At 35.6% G+C, this 17,866-nt stretch overlaps 1 protein-coding gene across 3 annotated transcripts in view; it reads right to left on the minus strand.

Annotated features, from left to right (window-relative positions):
* The window catches only part of Fhos (Formin homology 2 domain containing), a 144,867-nt gene that overhangs the window by 44,540 nt on the left and 82,461 nt on the right, over window positions 1–17,866 (minus strand). For all 3 annotated transcript variants that reach the window (XM_074178983.1, XM_074178982.1, XM_074178985.1), the window contains 2 exons: window positions 13,526–13,584; window positions 3,232–4,143 (listed from right to left, as the gene is read on the minus strand). In XM_074178983.1, the coding sequence (XP_074035084.1) occupies window positions 3,232–4,143; window positions 13,526–13,584 (971 nt within the window). The remainder of the gene's footprint in view (window positions 1–3,231; window positions 4,144–13,525; window positions 13,585–17,866) is intronic.

Raw genomic sequence — 17,866 nt, forward strand, 5'->3', positions numbered from 1 at the left:
ATTCTGCTATCACGCTAAGTCAGTGAATTGAGTGAATTATCTTTTCCAATTTTCCCACGGACTAAGCGTGATCGGGTTTGTGCTGTTCATGGAAGATGTCCAATGGATCATAGATCAGCCAGTGTTTACGGGGCAGATTATGGTAACTCCTAATAGCCGTGACGTCCCTCGTAAGTGGACTTTTCGGCAGAAAAAACTTGAAGAATTTCTGAGATAACCTCCTGATACGTTCAGTGACTGTCTCCACTTCAGCCAGATCTAACATATCCACCAATGAAATGTATCTGTGACTATCAGTGAAAATACTGAAGCACCTTGTTCTGCGTCATTTCTAGTCTCTGTAAAGGAGATCTTTTGAGGCTGCAGAACACAGGACAGGCGTACAACATAGCTGGTCTTATTATTTGTTTGTAAATGAGCAACTCGTTGTCAATATGGAGCTTGGAGTTGGATCGCTAAACTCAAGTGTTCCTGAAAATTCAAGCGCCTATCCAGAATAACTCCCATATATCGCGCACTTTTCTGCCATCAAAGCTAGCGCCTTTGATTCGCAACTTCCTGAAAATCTTTACGTTGGTAAATTTCTTCGAAAAGTTGACGAGCTCAGTTTTAGATGATTTCATCACAATTTTGTGCCTGTCAAAGTACGGCAAGACCATCCTGTTGAGGTGGATCTGCAGCTGCTGTTTAGCCAACTCGCTTGAGAATGAATTCGCGTAAATTGCGGTATAGTCTGCATAAGTATATACATACCCACATTCGTTCGCGAGAACATGGTGCGGTGATAAGCAGGACCCCTGCAAGCCACCTGCTTCTATCAGGAGATGTGGTTTGGTCCACTCTCACACGAGAAGTTTGATTAGTCAGGTAGGATTCAAGAATCCTAATCACGAATAAAGGCAGGTAGGATTCAAGAATCCTAATCACGAATAAAGGCAGGTAGGATTCAAAAATCCTAATCACGAATAAAGCCATGCTGCCAACCACATTTTGGCATACATTCTGTCCATACCTTGTTGAAGGCTTTTTGAAAATCAAGCAGGATCATAACTGTGTTCTCCTCCTGATGGAAAGACTCCTTAATCCCTTGAACAACTCGTATCAGTTGGAAGGTCGTGTTCCGACCTCATCAGAACCCGAATTGCTCATCTTCCCCTCTAGGCGAAGAAGTCTACCTAGCAGTACTTCATCGTCAATCTTCGCAACCACACTAAGCAGCAAGATCTTGCGATAATTATCAATAATGTGTCTAGTTTTACCAGTCTTGTGGATGGGCACCACCTCCACTTGGTGGTTTCTACAATGTCATCGTAGCTAGTAAGCCACTCTACTAGGGTCTGTTCCATCATGGCCGTAACTGGTCTGCTCCTGACCATGTCGGCGACCCTGGTGGTATTCTAATGCTAGATGCAGTAATCGGGTTTTACACGGTGGATATAAGCAAAGTACTCCTCGAACAACTGAGCCTTCTTAAGGTTCGTCACCGCGTGTTTTTGACCCTTTTGTATAGAAGGTATGGGTTCGAAGCGATGGTCCAACTTCGTAACCATCCACCATATATAGTGATCATGAACACTAAGAATCTCGAGCTTATCCTGCCACCTTTTATTGATGAACTTTTTATTGACCTCTGCCGCAAGTCTCAGCGTGTGATCCTTGTAGCGGGGGCCCCGTATTCGCGGCCACATTTTGCGCTGTATGTTTTTCTTCTTAACGAGTTCAACAATATCTAGTGGTAGAATATCTCGGTGTTCTTTCACGACTACCTTCCTTGTCGACCTATCTCTGGATGTTTGAATTTTTTCGACAAACTGTTAAACAGAAATGATCGAGATCATTTCGACATGTTGCTTTTTATCACGGTCAAACCATTCACAGCCGATCTGGACTCGCCCCAGTCGGTGCTTCTGTAGTCATACTTTACTTTTCTCTTATTGGGGTTGGCTAGAGTGAGACTTAAGAGCACCGGAGCTCCGCTCGTGCACGATAACCAGTTCGCTTAGCTCTTTCACGCTTTTACGGTTAGTTAGGGAAGCCACAGATTATGCTGTAGACGACCCCTCCCGATACAGAAGGCCCCGACACTCTGTCGAATGAGGCCCTCATGTCCCCCGTTAACGGATGAACAACTTTCTCATTCATCTCACCCCAGCCAGGTAGGGGTATCCCGAGTCTGAGGACTTCATGCCGCCATACCATCAGTCATAAACCCATTGGTCCTTCTCGAGACCAATAATCTGCCAAAAGGGTAGGGGAGCTGGACTCCAAGCCCGAATAACACGAAGATGACCTTCCGCCTTCACGCTTTTATTTAAGACAGAGTTGTAAATCGTGGCGCACTACCACTGCGCCAATTCATCGCTTTGCCCAACACTTGTTGAAGAGTACGAGTAGATTTGAAGTCAATTCATTTTAATTTCATTTAATTCATCAATGGATTGTCAAAATGTCCAGAAAATCGAATACGTACGTGGCTTTCAAAACTGCTCATACACTTCAACAATTGTTTGGCAGTAAAAAGTCTGGGATATATGAAAGAAGCTGGGAACATTGTGATAGAAAGAATGTTGGTTGAACTAAACAGACTCGCTACAAGGAACATAATTCATATTTTTTATTTCATAGACCAGATAAGTCTAGTGTTTCTCAATATTTCTCAAAGAACGAACACAGAATAAATGAGGAATGCTTTAAATTGTTGAGAGCAGTACATGACAACAGGTTTTCAGATGCCTTCGGAAGAAAACAATAAATGGAAATGATATCTATGAACAGTTATCAACTCTCTCACGAAATAATTACAGGTTGGAAACAGATTAGGTATCATAACACTGGGTGATCAACATTAGATTGTTCAAAAATATAACGAAACAAAATTAGTCATACTAGGAATTGATTTAATGGTCCTCATTGCGTGAGGTGATAGTTCGTCCAAATGTGTACCGTTTAATTTCAGTCAGCTCTTGATAATGCTAACTTGGTTAACGAAATGCGTCTCGAGAGACAGTAATTTTATTGTGGTGTGAAAAAGAATAACTGGCATTATAAGGTCTATGGGTTGTTTCAACCCAAAGTAATAGACTGATACAAATTATTGAATGAAATGAAAATTACTTTTTGAAATCGCCTGATATGCCTATGCTCATATCTTGCCTACGATTCAGTCTGAATTGATTGCATTTTCAGGAGAAGTCTGAGGCTTTATATATTTTACTAATAGTGAAAACAAACCTTTGTCGCTTTTATTGTTACTCCCTCTTAAGTTTGTGTTCATGGAAGAGGACTGCGAACTAGATGAATCAGAATCTTTATCCTCTTTACTAGTTTGTAAGGTAGGACTGCTTCCCTTCGTTATCATCGTAGGATATATTGGACTATTTCCTGTGGAGTGTCGCCTGCTCTTCCTCCTTTCTGTTGAATCCACTACCGATTTTCTGTTCCTTTTCATTTTCATAATACTATCATCTAGACGTCCCAAATATGATCCATTAAGGTCTTCACCATCTTCGTATTGGAGAACTGCTTCATAAATTTGAAATTGCTGCAATAGATCTAGGTCAGTTCCAGGCTTGGACATATATCTCTGAATGACAGTTTCAAGACCTTGTTCTTCTAATGGGTCTATTTGGTCATAAAACGTATCCTGATCTGACACGCCATTCAGAATTCTGTTAATGAGTGTCATGGCATAAATTAGAAGTTCTGTATCAGCAAACTCGAAGTCCTTCAATAATTTCATTATATTATGATAAAAAGGAACTCCTTCAGAGTAATCAACACTGTGAATTGCCTTGATCAGAAGAGAGCAATTTGAGTCGGCATATTCTACGAATACTAAGAGTAATTTCAGCGCAGTTTTCACCACCAATCTGAACTTTGACGAAATGAGACTGTACAACCATTGGATTGTTTGATTGTGTTCCATGACTCCGTTCATCCCATCGACGTAAAGCATTACTTGACCTAGTGCCCTCAAAATGTAATTTAGGTAATTTTGATCTGCTTCGGATCCGACTTTTATGAGACATGATAAACCGTCGTTTCGAACGAATTCGTGAACTAAATCCTTATCTTCTTGGAAAATTTGTTTGAGGGAGAATAATGCACGTCGCAGCTCCCGACCCTCAGATGTTAATAGTTTTTCTGAAAAAGAAAAAAAATGTTTCACAAATATAGAAAAATATACAGGGTGTTCCTTAAACACATGCTAATATTTAAGGAGGTAATTCTTAGACCCATTTTAACGCCTTAACTTTTGAGATACAGGGTGGCAAAGTTTTCAAAAATAATCAGTTTTTCAATAATAACTGAGATAAATTTGTAGACATCTTTGGCATATTTGGTACATATATTCCATGCCTCAAGGCGCATTTTCTGATGTACAATTTTCTTAATTTTCTCTGCTAGTGGCGTACGTACGAGTTTTGAAATGTATATTTTTGTCGAAAAAAATACTACGCCACTGCTTTATCTTGAATTAAAAATTATTTTTAAAATCTCCATACATTTTTGAGCACATTTGATTTGCTGGGTTTTCTTTGTCCGACGCATGGTTTTCGCTCAAAAAATTAAAAATCGCTTTACTTAAGGATAAATTCCTTAAAAATCTGATGCGGTATCGTGCATCGACTGAAAGCAAACTAAGAGATCAGATTTGTTGCAAAATAATTGAGGATCTAAAAGGTATTATTTGTTGTCAGATGCACATGCACTGTTCTCAATTAAAATTACGTCATAACGCAGCACCGCTTAATCATTTTTGAAAACATAAATTTAGTTATCCTGGAATAAATGACGTGTAGCAGAATTTATTTACTGCACCTCTTGGAAATATGGAGTTTGTCGATATGTGATTTCTTTTAAAGATTAAAAGCAGAAAAAACAGCGTACCCACCATGGCAATAAAAAACGAATTCTCTGTATGTACAAACGTCAGTAGCTAATATTGATGTTGGTTTAAAGTAAGGTGTTGGTGTTAAAAACTGTCACAGCGCGTTTTGATTGATTTTGAAGTGTTATTGAAGTTATTTTGGTAGTCCGCTGTTTTTCTGAATATCAGTAAATATGGTAAATTATACGAATGCGGAAATGGCGCAAATGCATTACGTTTATGGCCTTGCCGATGGTAATGCAACAGAAGCCAGGCGCATTTATCAGGAAAGATATCCTAATCGTGCCTTACCAGATAGCCGAACCTTTTCAAATATTCATCGTCGACTTGGGGAAACTGCTAGTTTCAAGAAAGGGACTCCGGAAGGTAGACCTCGTGTAGTAAGAACTCCTGAAATTGAGGAAGCGGTGCTGCAAGAAATTGAGGAACATCTTGAGACGAGTACGAGAAAGATCGCTAGAACTCTGGATATTTGTCATCAAATTGTTTGGCGTATTTTGGTTGATTTTTTGTTATACCCATACTATATTTCAAGAGTGCAGGCATTACTCCCCAGAGATTTTCCACAGCGTGTGAACTTCAGTCAGTGGTATCTACAAAGTATTGCACTAAATCCGCAGTTTGAGACACAAATTTTGTTCACAGACGAAGCAAATTTTTCTCGGAATGCCATTCAAAATTTCCATAACAATCATGTGTGGGCTGAAGAAAATCCCCATGCAATAACCGAAACCCATTTCCAACACCAATTTTCGGTTCATGTATGGGCAGGAATTATAGGTGATCATCTAATAGACCCATTTTTTCTACCAGGACGCCTTGATGGTCGTTCTTATTTACACTTTCTCAAAGAAAACTTACCTGGGTTATTTGAAGATGTGCCACTTGCGTTAAGGAATCGAATATGGTACATGCACGATGGCGCCCCTGCTCATTTCAGTGTAATTGTCCGAAACCATTTAAATACAGTTTATCCTAATCGTTGGATAGGTCGCGGAGGACCTTAGCAATGGCCAGCAAGATGCCCAGATCTCAACAGTTTAGATTTTTTTATGGGGTCACCTTAAAACTCTTGTGTATAAAACTCCCGTTATTACTTTAGAAGATTTAAGAGAGCGAATAGTTGCCTCGTGTGAAACTATACGAAATACGCCGGGAATATTTGAACGGGTGCGTAATTCCATGCGTAGAAGGGCTGAAGCATGCATAATAAGTGCAGGTGGCCACTTACAACAATTTTTATAATCAGTTTTGGTATTATTATCAATTAACAAATTTGTGCTATTCGTTTAGACTTACTGTCACAAAATAAAATAAAACTCGTTTTTGTGAAAAATTATTTTTTTTGCAGATTATGTTTTCAAATATTATTAGGGAATTGGTAATGCGTTATGAAGCAATTTTCAGATTCTCATTCATTTTAGAATTGATCTAATTTCTTAATTTGCTTTCTGTCGATTTTTATTTTTTTGAGTGAAAATCATGAGTCGGACAAAGAAATACCAAGAGATCAAATTTTCTCCAAAATAAATGAGGATTCTAAAAATGATTTTATTTTGAAAAGAAAGCATTGGCGTAGTACTTTTTCCCCAAAAATATTCAATGCGAAACACGTAGGGATGCCACTGTTTGAAAAAATACAAATTTGTGTACATCAGAAAATGCGCCTTGAGGCATGGAAAATATGTACCAAATATGCCAAAGATGTCTACAAAATTATCTGTTATTATTAAAAAACTGATTATTTTTGAAAACTTTGTTTTTTTCTTAAAATGCGACTGAGAATTACCGCCTTTAATATTAGCATATGTAAAAGTACAGAATTATCACGAATTTTAATTCCATGAATAATTATATAGATAATGGTGAATTATCAAGCGTAATGTTTCAGAGTTGAATTATATCATTTCATTTTTGAAGGAAGAGGATTACTGGTCTGAGCTTTTCCTTTCGACAATCACAGGAACCTGCTAATTAGTGACATTCACAGCATCACTCCTAAGTATTGGGTGTGCTGAAAAGTTCGTATGCCCACACACAGATGGCGCTACTAATATTGAATCCACATGATTTTTTACGGTGTATTACAATTATCTGCCGCAATATAACAAGCAGAAGTTACAAAGTATACAAAATGCTTGCATGCGATTCGTATACTGTATACCATATGGTGTACATGTCACACCATTTTTAATAAAAATGAAGGAGCTGAATGTGAGGTACAGAGTCCAATATTTGATAAAAATTCTTTTGTTTACGTTGCTTCAAACTATAACACCTAGTAATTTATATAGTTTATTAAGCAGGCATTCTAACGTACAAATGGTCAATTTGATAATTAACTCATTCAACATACCTAGGCACCGTACTTCCAAATTTCAAGGATGGTTTTCTTATATAGCCACTTCTTATTTGAATGAAATTTTACCCATTTTAAATCATAATATTTTATCAATTTAAGAAAGTGCTAATTTAAAAAATTTAAAATTCAATGTATGGTAGTACAATGAAATTGTTAAATTGACCAAAATACTGTTTAATACTGAATATTAAGAGTTATTAGCGACTATATGATCTATTATTTTTTTGTCTTCTCTATCATTGTCACTCCGTGACATTAAAAATTGTAATTCATGAATGGATTGTGTGTATTTTCTATGTTATCCAATTTGGTACTGAAGAGCCTTAAGGCAAGTGTCTTTCGGCGAAACATCGATGTCTACCAGTGAGGATGACAGTGTTTCATGTAAGTGCATTTTGTTACCATTCATTTAAAGTAGAACTCCTGTGAATGACATCTGATTTTGTTCCATAACGAATGTTTGGAATACAAACTGAGTAGAGAAAAGTATCTTCTGTATAATTCAGTGTATTTGTTTCGAAATAATTTTTTTTTTCGTGTAATTCAATGTTTATTTGAAAGCAGCTGTTTCTTCCAGTTTGTATCTGTAAGTTACTTCTTTGTATGATCTACATCCTTTTTCTGGAAGATTCCCACATTTTTTTGTATCAAGATGGAGTAGTAGAAAGCCAAAAACTTCCTTTCCCAAAAAAGTAAATAAGTATTTTTATAATTATTTTCTAACACATACTGTATAATTTTTGGGAGGAGTGGAAGATAGCCTTTGGCTAACCCTTTTCCTTTTATGTAGAAATGTATTTTTATGCCTCTGGAGACACCCTACATTTTGTTTTATAAGAGAGAGGACATTGTTAGATCAAGATCTTCAGATGATGTGGTGCTTCAGGTTTTTCCGGGTTTTCCTGCAGCTGAAAAAGCAAATGCGCCACTGGAATCAATGAAGTCGCCCCGGAGCACCAATTAATTTTTATTGTTGTTTTTATTTTATTTTTATCGTTGTTTCGATAAAATTGATAATATTAAAAAAAATAAAATAAACGATATTATTATAATTATTATTAGTTTGTGAGATTGAACATTTTGAGTGAATCAATGTTGTTAGTTTAAAGAAAATGGATGAAAAAGAATTTGAGTCATAGTAAAGCATTGCTTTTTGATGAAAAAGCCGAGAAAGTAGGCCGAAGCTTACTTGGCTCGATAAACATCATTCAGATTTTGCACCAGGAATATCAACCGTTGAGAAGTGGTATGCTAAGTTTGAACGAGTTGAAATGAACACTAAGCCCCAAAGAGGCTGTTACTGACAAAAATATCAAACAAGTCCACAAAATAGTTTTGGATGACCTCAAAGTGAAGTTGATGAGAAATCTGAGGCTCTAAAAATATAAAGGAAACATGTTGGACATATCGTGCATGAATATTTGAGTATGTTCAAATTGGGTACCGTGCGAGTTCACAATCGACCAAAAACAGCAACGAATTGTAGAACCTGAGCAGTGTTTGGAGCTGATGTACTATAAAAAAACCCGAATTAATGCGCCTATATATGACAATGGATCAAACATGACTACATCATATCACACCAGAATCAAACGATCGTACCCTGAGTGGACTACACGTGATGAACCGAGTCGGTTCATCACGTGTTTGGAGTCCAAAGCGTCCAAGACACAGCATTCGACTGGTAAGGTTAGAGTACCAGTATTTTGGGATACGCGTGGTATAATATCAACAGCGACTATTACATAGCGTTATTGAAGCGCATGATAAATGAAATCGCGGAAAAACGGCCCCATTTCATCAAGACGATGGACCGTGTCACAAATCAATGAAAACGATGACAAAATTGCATGAATGAGGCACTGTATTATCCAAATCTGACCCCCTGCGACTTTTTTCTGTTCTCAGATCTAAAAAAATGCTAGCTGGAAAAAAATAGCGCCATTGAAGAAGTAATCGTCGAAACTCAGGCCTATTTTGAGGCTAAAGACAAATCTTACTATAAAAACGATATCAAAAAATTGTTTGACCGCTATAATGGTTGTATAGCCCTTGAAGACAACTATTTTGAATGATAAAATCAGGTTTTATCAAAACATTTTTTTCTATGTTAGCTTACGAACTTTTCAGCCCAACTGTTATATTCGTCTTCTTTTACCACTTAGGAACCTTCTCAGCAGCTCTTCAGCCCTCTAGAAACGTTTTATTGAATTGAAAAGATTTTTGATAGTTTGTCTAAAATCAATCGCATTAGGAACCTTGGGTAATGGTAATACAAAAGTTTTTTTTCAGGTGATGGAAAATAATTATCACATATATATGCATTGTAAATATTAGTCATAAAGGGTATAATAAAGCCAAATGCTCTTCAAATTGTCATAAACATAAGTGTTCAAGGTGAAAGAGATATATTTTTAAGAGATATTAATTTCTCAAAAAAAAGGTTTCGGTTTTCTACTTTTTCCTCTTTATACAAAAAATGTGGATATCTTCCTGTTTCTGTTCTAATCTGTTTCTGATCAGTTTCTGTTCAGTTTCGGTTCTGTTTCTGTTCTGTTTCTGTTCCTGTTTCTGTTCTGTTTCTGTTCTGTTTCTGTTCTGTTTTGTTTCTGTTCTGTTTTGTTTCTGTTCTGTTCCGGTTCTGTTTCTGTTCTGTTTTGTTTTTGTTCTGTTTCTGTTCTGTCTTGTTTCTGTTCTGTTCCTGTTCTGTTCCTGTTCTGTTTCTGTTCTGTTTCTGTTCTATTTTTGTTCTGTTTCTGTTTTGTTTCGTTTCTGTTTTGTCCTTTTTCGGTTCTGTTTCTGTAATGTTTCGGATCTGTTCCTGTTCTGCTTCTGTTCTGTTCCTGTCCTGTTTCTGTTCTCTTCCTGTTCTGTTCCTGTTCTGTTCTGTTTCGGTTCTGGTTCTGTTCTGTTTCTGTTCTGTTTTGTTTCTGTTCAGTTTCTGTTCTGTTTCTGTTCTGTTTCTGTTCTGTTTCTGTTCTGTTTCTGTTCTGTTTCTGTTCTGTTTCTGTTCTGTTTCTGTTCTTTTTCTCTTCTGTTTCTGTTCTGTTTCTGTTCTGTTTCTGTTCTGTTTCTGTTCTGTTTCTGTTCAGTTTCTGTTCTGTTTCTGTTCTGTTTCTGTTCTGTTTCGTTTCTATTTCTGTTCTGTTCTGTTTCTGTTCTGTTCTGTTTCGTTTCTGTTTTTGTTCGGTTTTGTTTCGTTTCTTTTTTGTTTCGTATCTATTTTGTTTCGTTTCTGTTTTGTTTCGGTTCTGTTCTGTTTTGTTTCTGTTCTGTTTCGTTTCTGTTTCTGTTCTGTTTCTGTTTTGTTTCTGTTCAGTTTCTGTTCTGTTTCTGTTCTGTTTCTGTTCTGTTTCTGTTCTGTTTCTGTTCTGTTTCTGTTCTGTTTCTGTTCTGTTTCTGTTCTGTTTCTGTTCTGTTTCTGTTCTGTTTCTGTTCTGTTTCTGTTCAGTTTCTGTTCTGTTTCTGTTCTGTTTCTGTTCTGTTTCGTTTCTATTTCTGTTCTGTTCTGTTTCTGTTCTGTTCTGTTTCGTTTCTGTTTTTGTTCGGTTTTGTTTCGTTTCTTTTTTGTTTCGTATCTATTTTGTTTCGTTTCTGTTTTGTTTCGGTTCTGTTCTGTTTTGTTTCTGTTCTGTTTCTGTTCTGTTTCTGTTCTGTTTCTGTTCTGTTTCTGTTCTGTTTCTGTTCTGTTTCTGTTCTGTTTCTGTTCTGTTTCTGTTCTGTTTCTGTTCTGTTTCTGTTCTGTTTCTGTTCTGTTTCTGTTCTGTTTCTGTTCTGTTTCTGTTCTGTTTCTGTTCTGTTTCTGTTCTGTTTCTGTTCTGTTTCTGTTCTGTTTCTGTTCTGTTTCTGTTCTGTTTCTGTTCTGTTTCTGTTCTGTTTCTGTTCTGTTTCTGTTCTGTTTCTGTTCTGTTTCTGTTCTGTTTCTGTTCTGTTTCTGTTCTGTTTTTGTTTCTGTTCTGTTTTTGTTTCTGTTCTGTTTCTGTTCTGTTTCTGTTCTGTTTCTGTTCTGTTTCTGTTCTGTTTCTGTTCTGTTTCTGTTCTGTTTCTGTTCTGTTTCTGTTCTGTTTCTGTTCTGTTTCTGTTCTGTTTCTGTTCTGTTTCTGTTCTGTTTCTGTTCTGTTTCTGTTCTGTTTCTGTTCTGTTCTGTTCTGTTTCTGTTCTGTTCTGTTTCTGTTCTGTTCTGTTTCTGTTCTGTTTCTGTTCTGTTTCTGTTCTGTTTCTGTTCTGTTTCTGTTCTGTTTCTGTTCTGTTTCTGTTCTGTTTCTGTTCTGTTTCTGTTCTGTTTCTGTTCTGTTTCTGTTCTGTTTCTGTTCTGTTTCTGTTTCTGTTCTGTTTCTGTTCTGTTTCTGTTCTGTTTCTGTTCTGTTTCTGTTCTGTTTCTGTTCTGTTTCTGTTCTGTTTCTGTTTCCTTTTTTTGTTCTGTTTCTGTTCTGTTTCTGTTCTGTTTCTGTTCTGTTTCTGTTCTGTTTCTGTTCCTGTTTCTGTTCTGTTCTGTTTCTGTTATGTTTCTGTTCTGTTTTGTTTCTGTTCTGTTCTGTTTCTGTTCTGTTCTGTTTCTGTTCTGTTTCTGTTCTGTTTTGTTTCGGTTCTGTTTCTGTTCTGTTTCTGTTCTGTTTCTGTTCTGTTTCTGTTCTGTTTCTGTTCTGTTTCTGTTCTGTTTCTGTTCTGTTTCTGTTCTGTTTCTGTTCTGTTTCTGTTCTGTTTCTGTTCTGTTTCTGTTCTGTTTCTGTTCTGTTTCTGTTCTGTTTCTGTTCTGTTTCTGTTCTGTTTCTGTTCTGTTTCTGTTCTGTTTCTGTTCTGTTTCTGTTCTGTTTCTGTTCTGTTTCTGTTCTGTTTCTGTTCTGTTTCTGTTCTGTTTCTGTTCTGTTTCTGTTCTGTTTCTGTTCTGTTCTGTTTCTGTTCTGTTTCTGTTCTGTTTCTGTTCTGTTTCTGTTCTGTTTCTGTTCTGTTTCTGTTCTGTTTCTGTTCTGTTTCTGTTCTGTTCTGTTTCTGTTCTGTTTCTGTTCTGTTTCTGTTCTGTTTCTGTTCTGTTTCTGTTCTGTTTCTGTTCTGTTTCTGTTCTGTTTCTATTCTATTTCTGTTCTGTTTCTGTTCTATTTCTGTTCCGTTTCTGTTCTATTTTTGTTCTGTTTCTGTTTTGTTTCTGTTTTGTTTCCGTTTCTATTATGTTCTGTTCTGTTAGGTGTTAAAGACTGAAAATATCGTAGGTAGTGTGGCTAAGAAATAATGTATTCGGAGGTATCTCTCCACTATTCGAAATATTTATATCATTAGTTGAATGTATAAGTTTGAAAATGTCCTTATAAATAAATAAAAGTAGTAATAAACAGAAAGTTTCAATTCTCTTTTCTTCATTATGATTTCCTACCACGTAGTAACGGCTACATTCATCAATTTATTGAAAATCGAGAAAGTTGCACTCAACCTGCTGGAAAATAATTCCGGAAAAGGTGCTCAACATGAGCCCATCCAAATCGACCATAGTAACTTTCACCGAGAGCACTAAGTTAAAGGGTCTAGGAACTTCTACAACTCCAAAGTCAAGAGATATAACTGTTAGGGAAACTGAATCTTGTACTAGTACTAGTAGATCCCCAAACTGACCTAGAACCAATATTCAAATAGGATAAAAAAGGTAGAGATAGCACTGATGGCATGAGGGTTGGACCAGACATAATGGTACTTGAACCCTTGAACATATGATTCTATTGTTCAGATGGCAGCTGGTCGCTCAGCTTGAGTTGTTAGTCTACTCATTGAACGCGAAATCAATCCCTATTTTTTGAGACGATTGGTGTCGACTGCATCTCGTCTGATTCCTACTAGGAGTCAACGTTGAAGGGTAAGATCTCGTTAATACTAATCTACTTTTGAGGGTTGTAGTAGTGACTTTTTTGAAAATTTTAGATCACATTGTTCGATTAAAGGTCTGTATCAACTGAACAAAATTCTTTGAAATACCATCACGGTCAGTTTTGGAAGAGATATGTTGTTTCTTCAATAAAAACTACTCACTGAGGCAATTTCCAATCTACCAAGTTCAAACGTATTAAATTTGTTACTTACGTTGACTAATAAATTTGGAAATGTTTTGATCATTATAATGTGAACGATCATCCATATTTTAAATCAAAGTCATCCATGTTGATAACCAGAAAGATGTATTTATATATGGGGAAAGTATTTCAAAACCCTAATATTTGTAACATTCTTCACATTCCATATGATTTCAGTTATATTTATCTAAAAAATATTCTCAAATGAAGACTTACCGATTATGTTGTGCACTCGAACTGATAATTGTGTCCGCAGGACTATGGAGTTTTTTTTACTGTAAAAGAAAACATATTTTAGAATGAAAACACGAGAGGTTTTATTCTGTGCGACAAATCATTATGAAATAAAAGTTCATAGATCTTTATTATTACTGTATAAAGAGTTGTTACGCGGCCTGCTGGCAAAATTGAATACTTGCATTTAATTATGATGAAGAAATCAAATGATTCTTCAAAATTATTCAATTGAGTGCTTATAGATTATTGTGGCCATCTCCAGTGAGTCAGTGGAGAAATTCGATCGAGATCTGCATCAAACAAAACATCTAATCACACATCGAAAGAGAAGACCAAGTTAATCCACGTCTCCGTTTATAGAAAAACGATAGTTGGTTGAGAGAAAAATTTTTATTTCCGATTCATTTTTTATATTGAACTTTTTTCATTATTTCTTAATGATTTTTTTTAATCTTCAATAAAATATGATGTTATTCCATTCACCTGAGATATTTTGATAAATATAAAGTCAACGGTTTCAGATAGTTGTATTCATAATTACTAGAAGGGGAAGGGTAGATGAGTTATTTAAAAATGTATTCCGCCAAAAAAACTTCATGAGCTTGGAGCAAATAACAAACAATAAATATTACTGGAGTTTTTTCCCAACACCAAATCGTTATTTTTAACACCTCGACACGTGTTTCGATCACCAAGTGATCATCTTCAAAGAGGAAGATTAAAACTAGAAACTGATGCGAGCTAACCCTATTTATGCTATAAAGGTAACCCATACAGGTAAACCATCCAGGCGTACCAACCATACAGGTATACCAACCAAAATTAATTTTACAATTTTGCCTTATCTATCATTTTACAATATACGTTTATATAAAACAATTTTCAGCTATATAAAAATTAATTTCACAACATTGCCTAACCATGGATAGGCCTGGATGGTTTACCTGTATGGGTTACCTTTATAGCATAAATAGGGTTAGCTCGCATCAGTTTCTAGTTTCATTCTTCCTCTTTGAAGATGATCACTTGGTGATCGAAACACGTGTCGAGGTGTTAAAAATAACGATATATATATATATATATATATATATATATATATATATATATATATATATATATATATATATAAATAACAAAAATCATCAAATACTAAGAGCCAGCCTATTTCGTGAATAATGTGCTTGTTTCATGATTTTCGGATCATAGTTCACTTGACAGAAATTTCAAATTGAAAAACAGTTCACTTTGTTTCAGCTCTCTAAGTATCATAGTTTTTCCGTAATTAATTATTAAAAATCGAATGTGGTAGGCCAGTGACGTCACGGGCCTATTACCGCTTCTTGTTTGATTCACCGATAGAAACAATAGAAATAATCAACATTGCCAAATCTTAAAATTTAGGAAGCCTATAATTATCAATTCAATTATGGAAGTGTCTATGAACCCATTAACGTTTCAATTAATGAAAAATTCTCCACATGGAATAAAATGTACACGAAAAATAATGTTTGGAAATGAGTTCTATATCTAAAATCAGTACACAAAGTTGAAAGATCACAAAATATTTTCCTAAACTATGATTTTATGCATTATTTAATAATATACAGTTACGAAAATAAAAAATATAGCAAACTGAAATTTATTATAAAAAAAACGATTCCTACATACTTACCTCTTTCTAATATTGCTACTAAATTCAAGCGTTATACGCTCGCTTGGGTAATCTGTTAAATCTTCCAAAACTTGAGAGGAAGGTTGAATGAGGTCAAGTATAGACAGAATTGATTGTACCTCAAACTGATCCAACAAAAGCTTCTGAGGTTAATCATATGATAAAATTCAATGAAGCACAATTATAATCAGCACAAGAATGTACCATATTATTATTAAGATATATCTCTAAAACACGTACAAACTAAACTCGATGAAAAAACGAATTGTTCCTACCGAGCTGTTAGCTAATAAAAAGTTGAAACTCAATGTTGGAAAAACAAGCAGAATGGATCCGATATGACATACATTTTCAATGCCGAATAAACCAATGAATTGTGATATGGGTACTCCATTTTCCTGAGAAAAAGAACGATCAATTAAAATATTCTGTAATTATTCATTCATGTTTTTTAAGAATAAAGCCAGCAAATAAATGAATATACAATAATAAGATCGTTGGAATCCAGGAATTGAGCATGAAAATGGACAATAATGTTTGCCTTGATAACTGATATAGTACAAGTTATATCTAAATATGATTCTAAATAGAATTTAACGAGATGTATTTTCAAATGGTTTGTGAATGCTCATGAACCCTAATAAAATAAATCAATTATACATTCAAGCCACGCACCAAAAATAAGAAATTCAACGTTACTGGTGTATTAGTCATATTGTCATCCAGTCAGCCAGCACCCTCTGTAGTGTATGCGACAATGTGCTCTTTCTAATGTCAATGGTTTCCACACATAACTTAGTATTTTTATTAAAATAATTTCAAAATGAATGTTGAGCCTAGTTTTGTTGAAGCTTACTCCGACAACTTACCAAGAGTCGATTTCGAAATGATCGATGAATTTCACTTGAAAAATATGCAATACTTTGGTACCGAAATGAAGAATAAAAAATTGAAACGGTAGGTGGTATATTTAGTAAGTCCCTTTTATTTATATGACATTCATTTCAGACTTTGTCTTTCATCGAAGGATGGAAAGTTTTGACTTGATTTTTATTTTAGCTTGGCCAACTGAAAAAACCATAGATCTTTTATGCCGGGTCCAGACCAATCAGACAAAACAACGACAAGACAAGAACATTCATGTTTCGCGACAAAGTGGCGACAAATCCGATACATTTCTGCAACATTTTTGTCTTATTTGGGTTTTGTTTCCAAATTCTGAGACTGTTGCAAGTCCCGTCGCCAGTCGGTAAAGATCAAAGGGTATCTATTTTGTCTGCATATTTTACGACAAGTTGTCGGCGCAGTGTGGACGGTGCGCGCTGTCAAAACTAGGTGACCAGGTAGTAAATCAGTGAAAAATCACACAAATGTGGTTCAATGTGGTTCGGTTGTGTTGTTGTGGCGTGTCTTTGCTAAAATGTCGAGGGAAAAGAAGTGGAACACGGAAAATACTTGAAAATTGATAGAATTGTACAGGGAGCATCCATTATTATGGGACCCTAAAAATAAAGACTATAAAAATCGTTACAAGAAAGCCGATGCACTGAAAGAGATTTTTTTAGAATTAAATATAAAGTCAATGGCTGATGTTGAAAAGAAAATAAGGAATATTAACAGCCAGTATACGAGAGAAAGAAGAAACTATAAGAAAATGAAGAAATCGGGGGCCGGTAAACATTTCACTTCCAAATGGTTTGGATATGAACTGCTAAGTTTTTTACGAGACAAAAATAAGCCTCGAAAGAGCCTGCAAGCTGGATGTTCAAGAGAAACACACGTAAGTAGATCATTTATAATTTTTATTTTAAAGAATATCGTTAAATTATGTCAACTAAACTCGTAGCATCGGTCGTAGCCATATGGAAAACATTTTTACTATCAATTTTAAGGAAAAAAGTTATTCATAAACTCGAAACTTTCCACTCTAATACGAGATATGTCAAAAAATATCAATTTTTCTCAATAGTTAACTAAGTAGGTACCTTCTTTTGTCACACATGCAAACATGCAATTACATGAAACTATTATAAAAACATTAAAATTGATAATAAAAACTTTATGAGTATACAAGTTAACAGTACTGTAACTGCCATGGTACTTGGCCTAGGTTTGTCATAAAATAGTCAGCATACTCGTCTCTGATGGCCCATGCCTCCATGGCTGCTTTTCGTGGAATGTTCATAAGGGGTAATAATGAAGCGGTAGGTTGGGTATCTCGTCTCCAAGAACCTCGGTCTATTGTTCCAGTTTCCAAATCTTCCTTATCAAATGTTCCTGGGGGAGTGTAACTGTTTCTGGTTGTTGCATTTGTTCTCAAGTAATTATGAAGCAATACGCATGTTAATACTATTTTTTCGGCCTTCTCTGGCTGCAATAACATTGGTTTACGCAGTACACGAATAACAGATGCGAGTATACCAAAAACATTCTCAACTACCCTATGTGCTCTGCTTAACCGATAATTGAACACTCGATTTTTTGAGTGTTTTTCTTGATGCCCACTGTATGGTTTCATTATAGCAGTTGTCAAGGGAAATGCATCATCCGCTACAAAGACATATGGGACAGGTAATTGCCTACCAAGTAGGTTACGATTTTGTGGGCGATGTAACGAAGACTCTTCCATCAATTTATAAAAAGATGTG

The sequence above is a fragment of the Leptinotarsa decemlineata genome, unplaced genomic scaffold, assembly GCF_025532065.1.
Source record: "Leptinotarsa decemlineata unplaced genomic scaffold, Ldec_3_MD MMD2_tig00004307_RagTag_RagTag, whole genome shotgun sequence".
In the NCBI taxonomy this organism is placed as follows: Eukaryota; Metazoa; Arthropoda; class Insecta; order Coleoptera; family Chrysomelidae; genus Leptinotarsa; species Leptinotarsa decemlineata.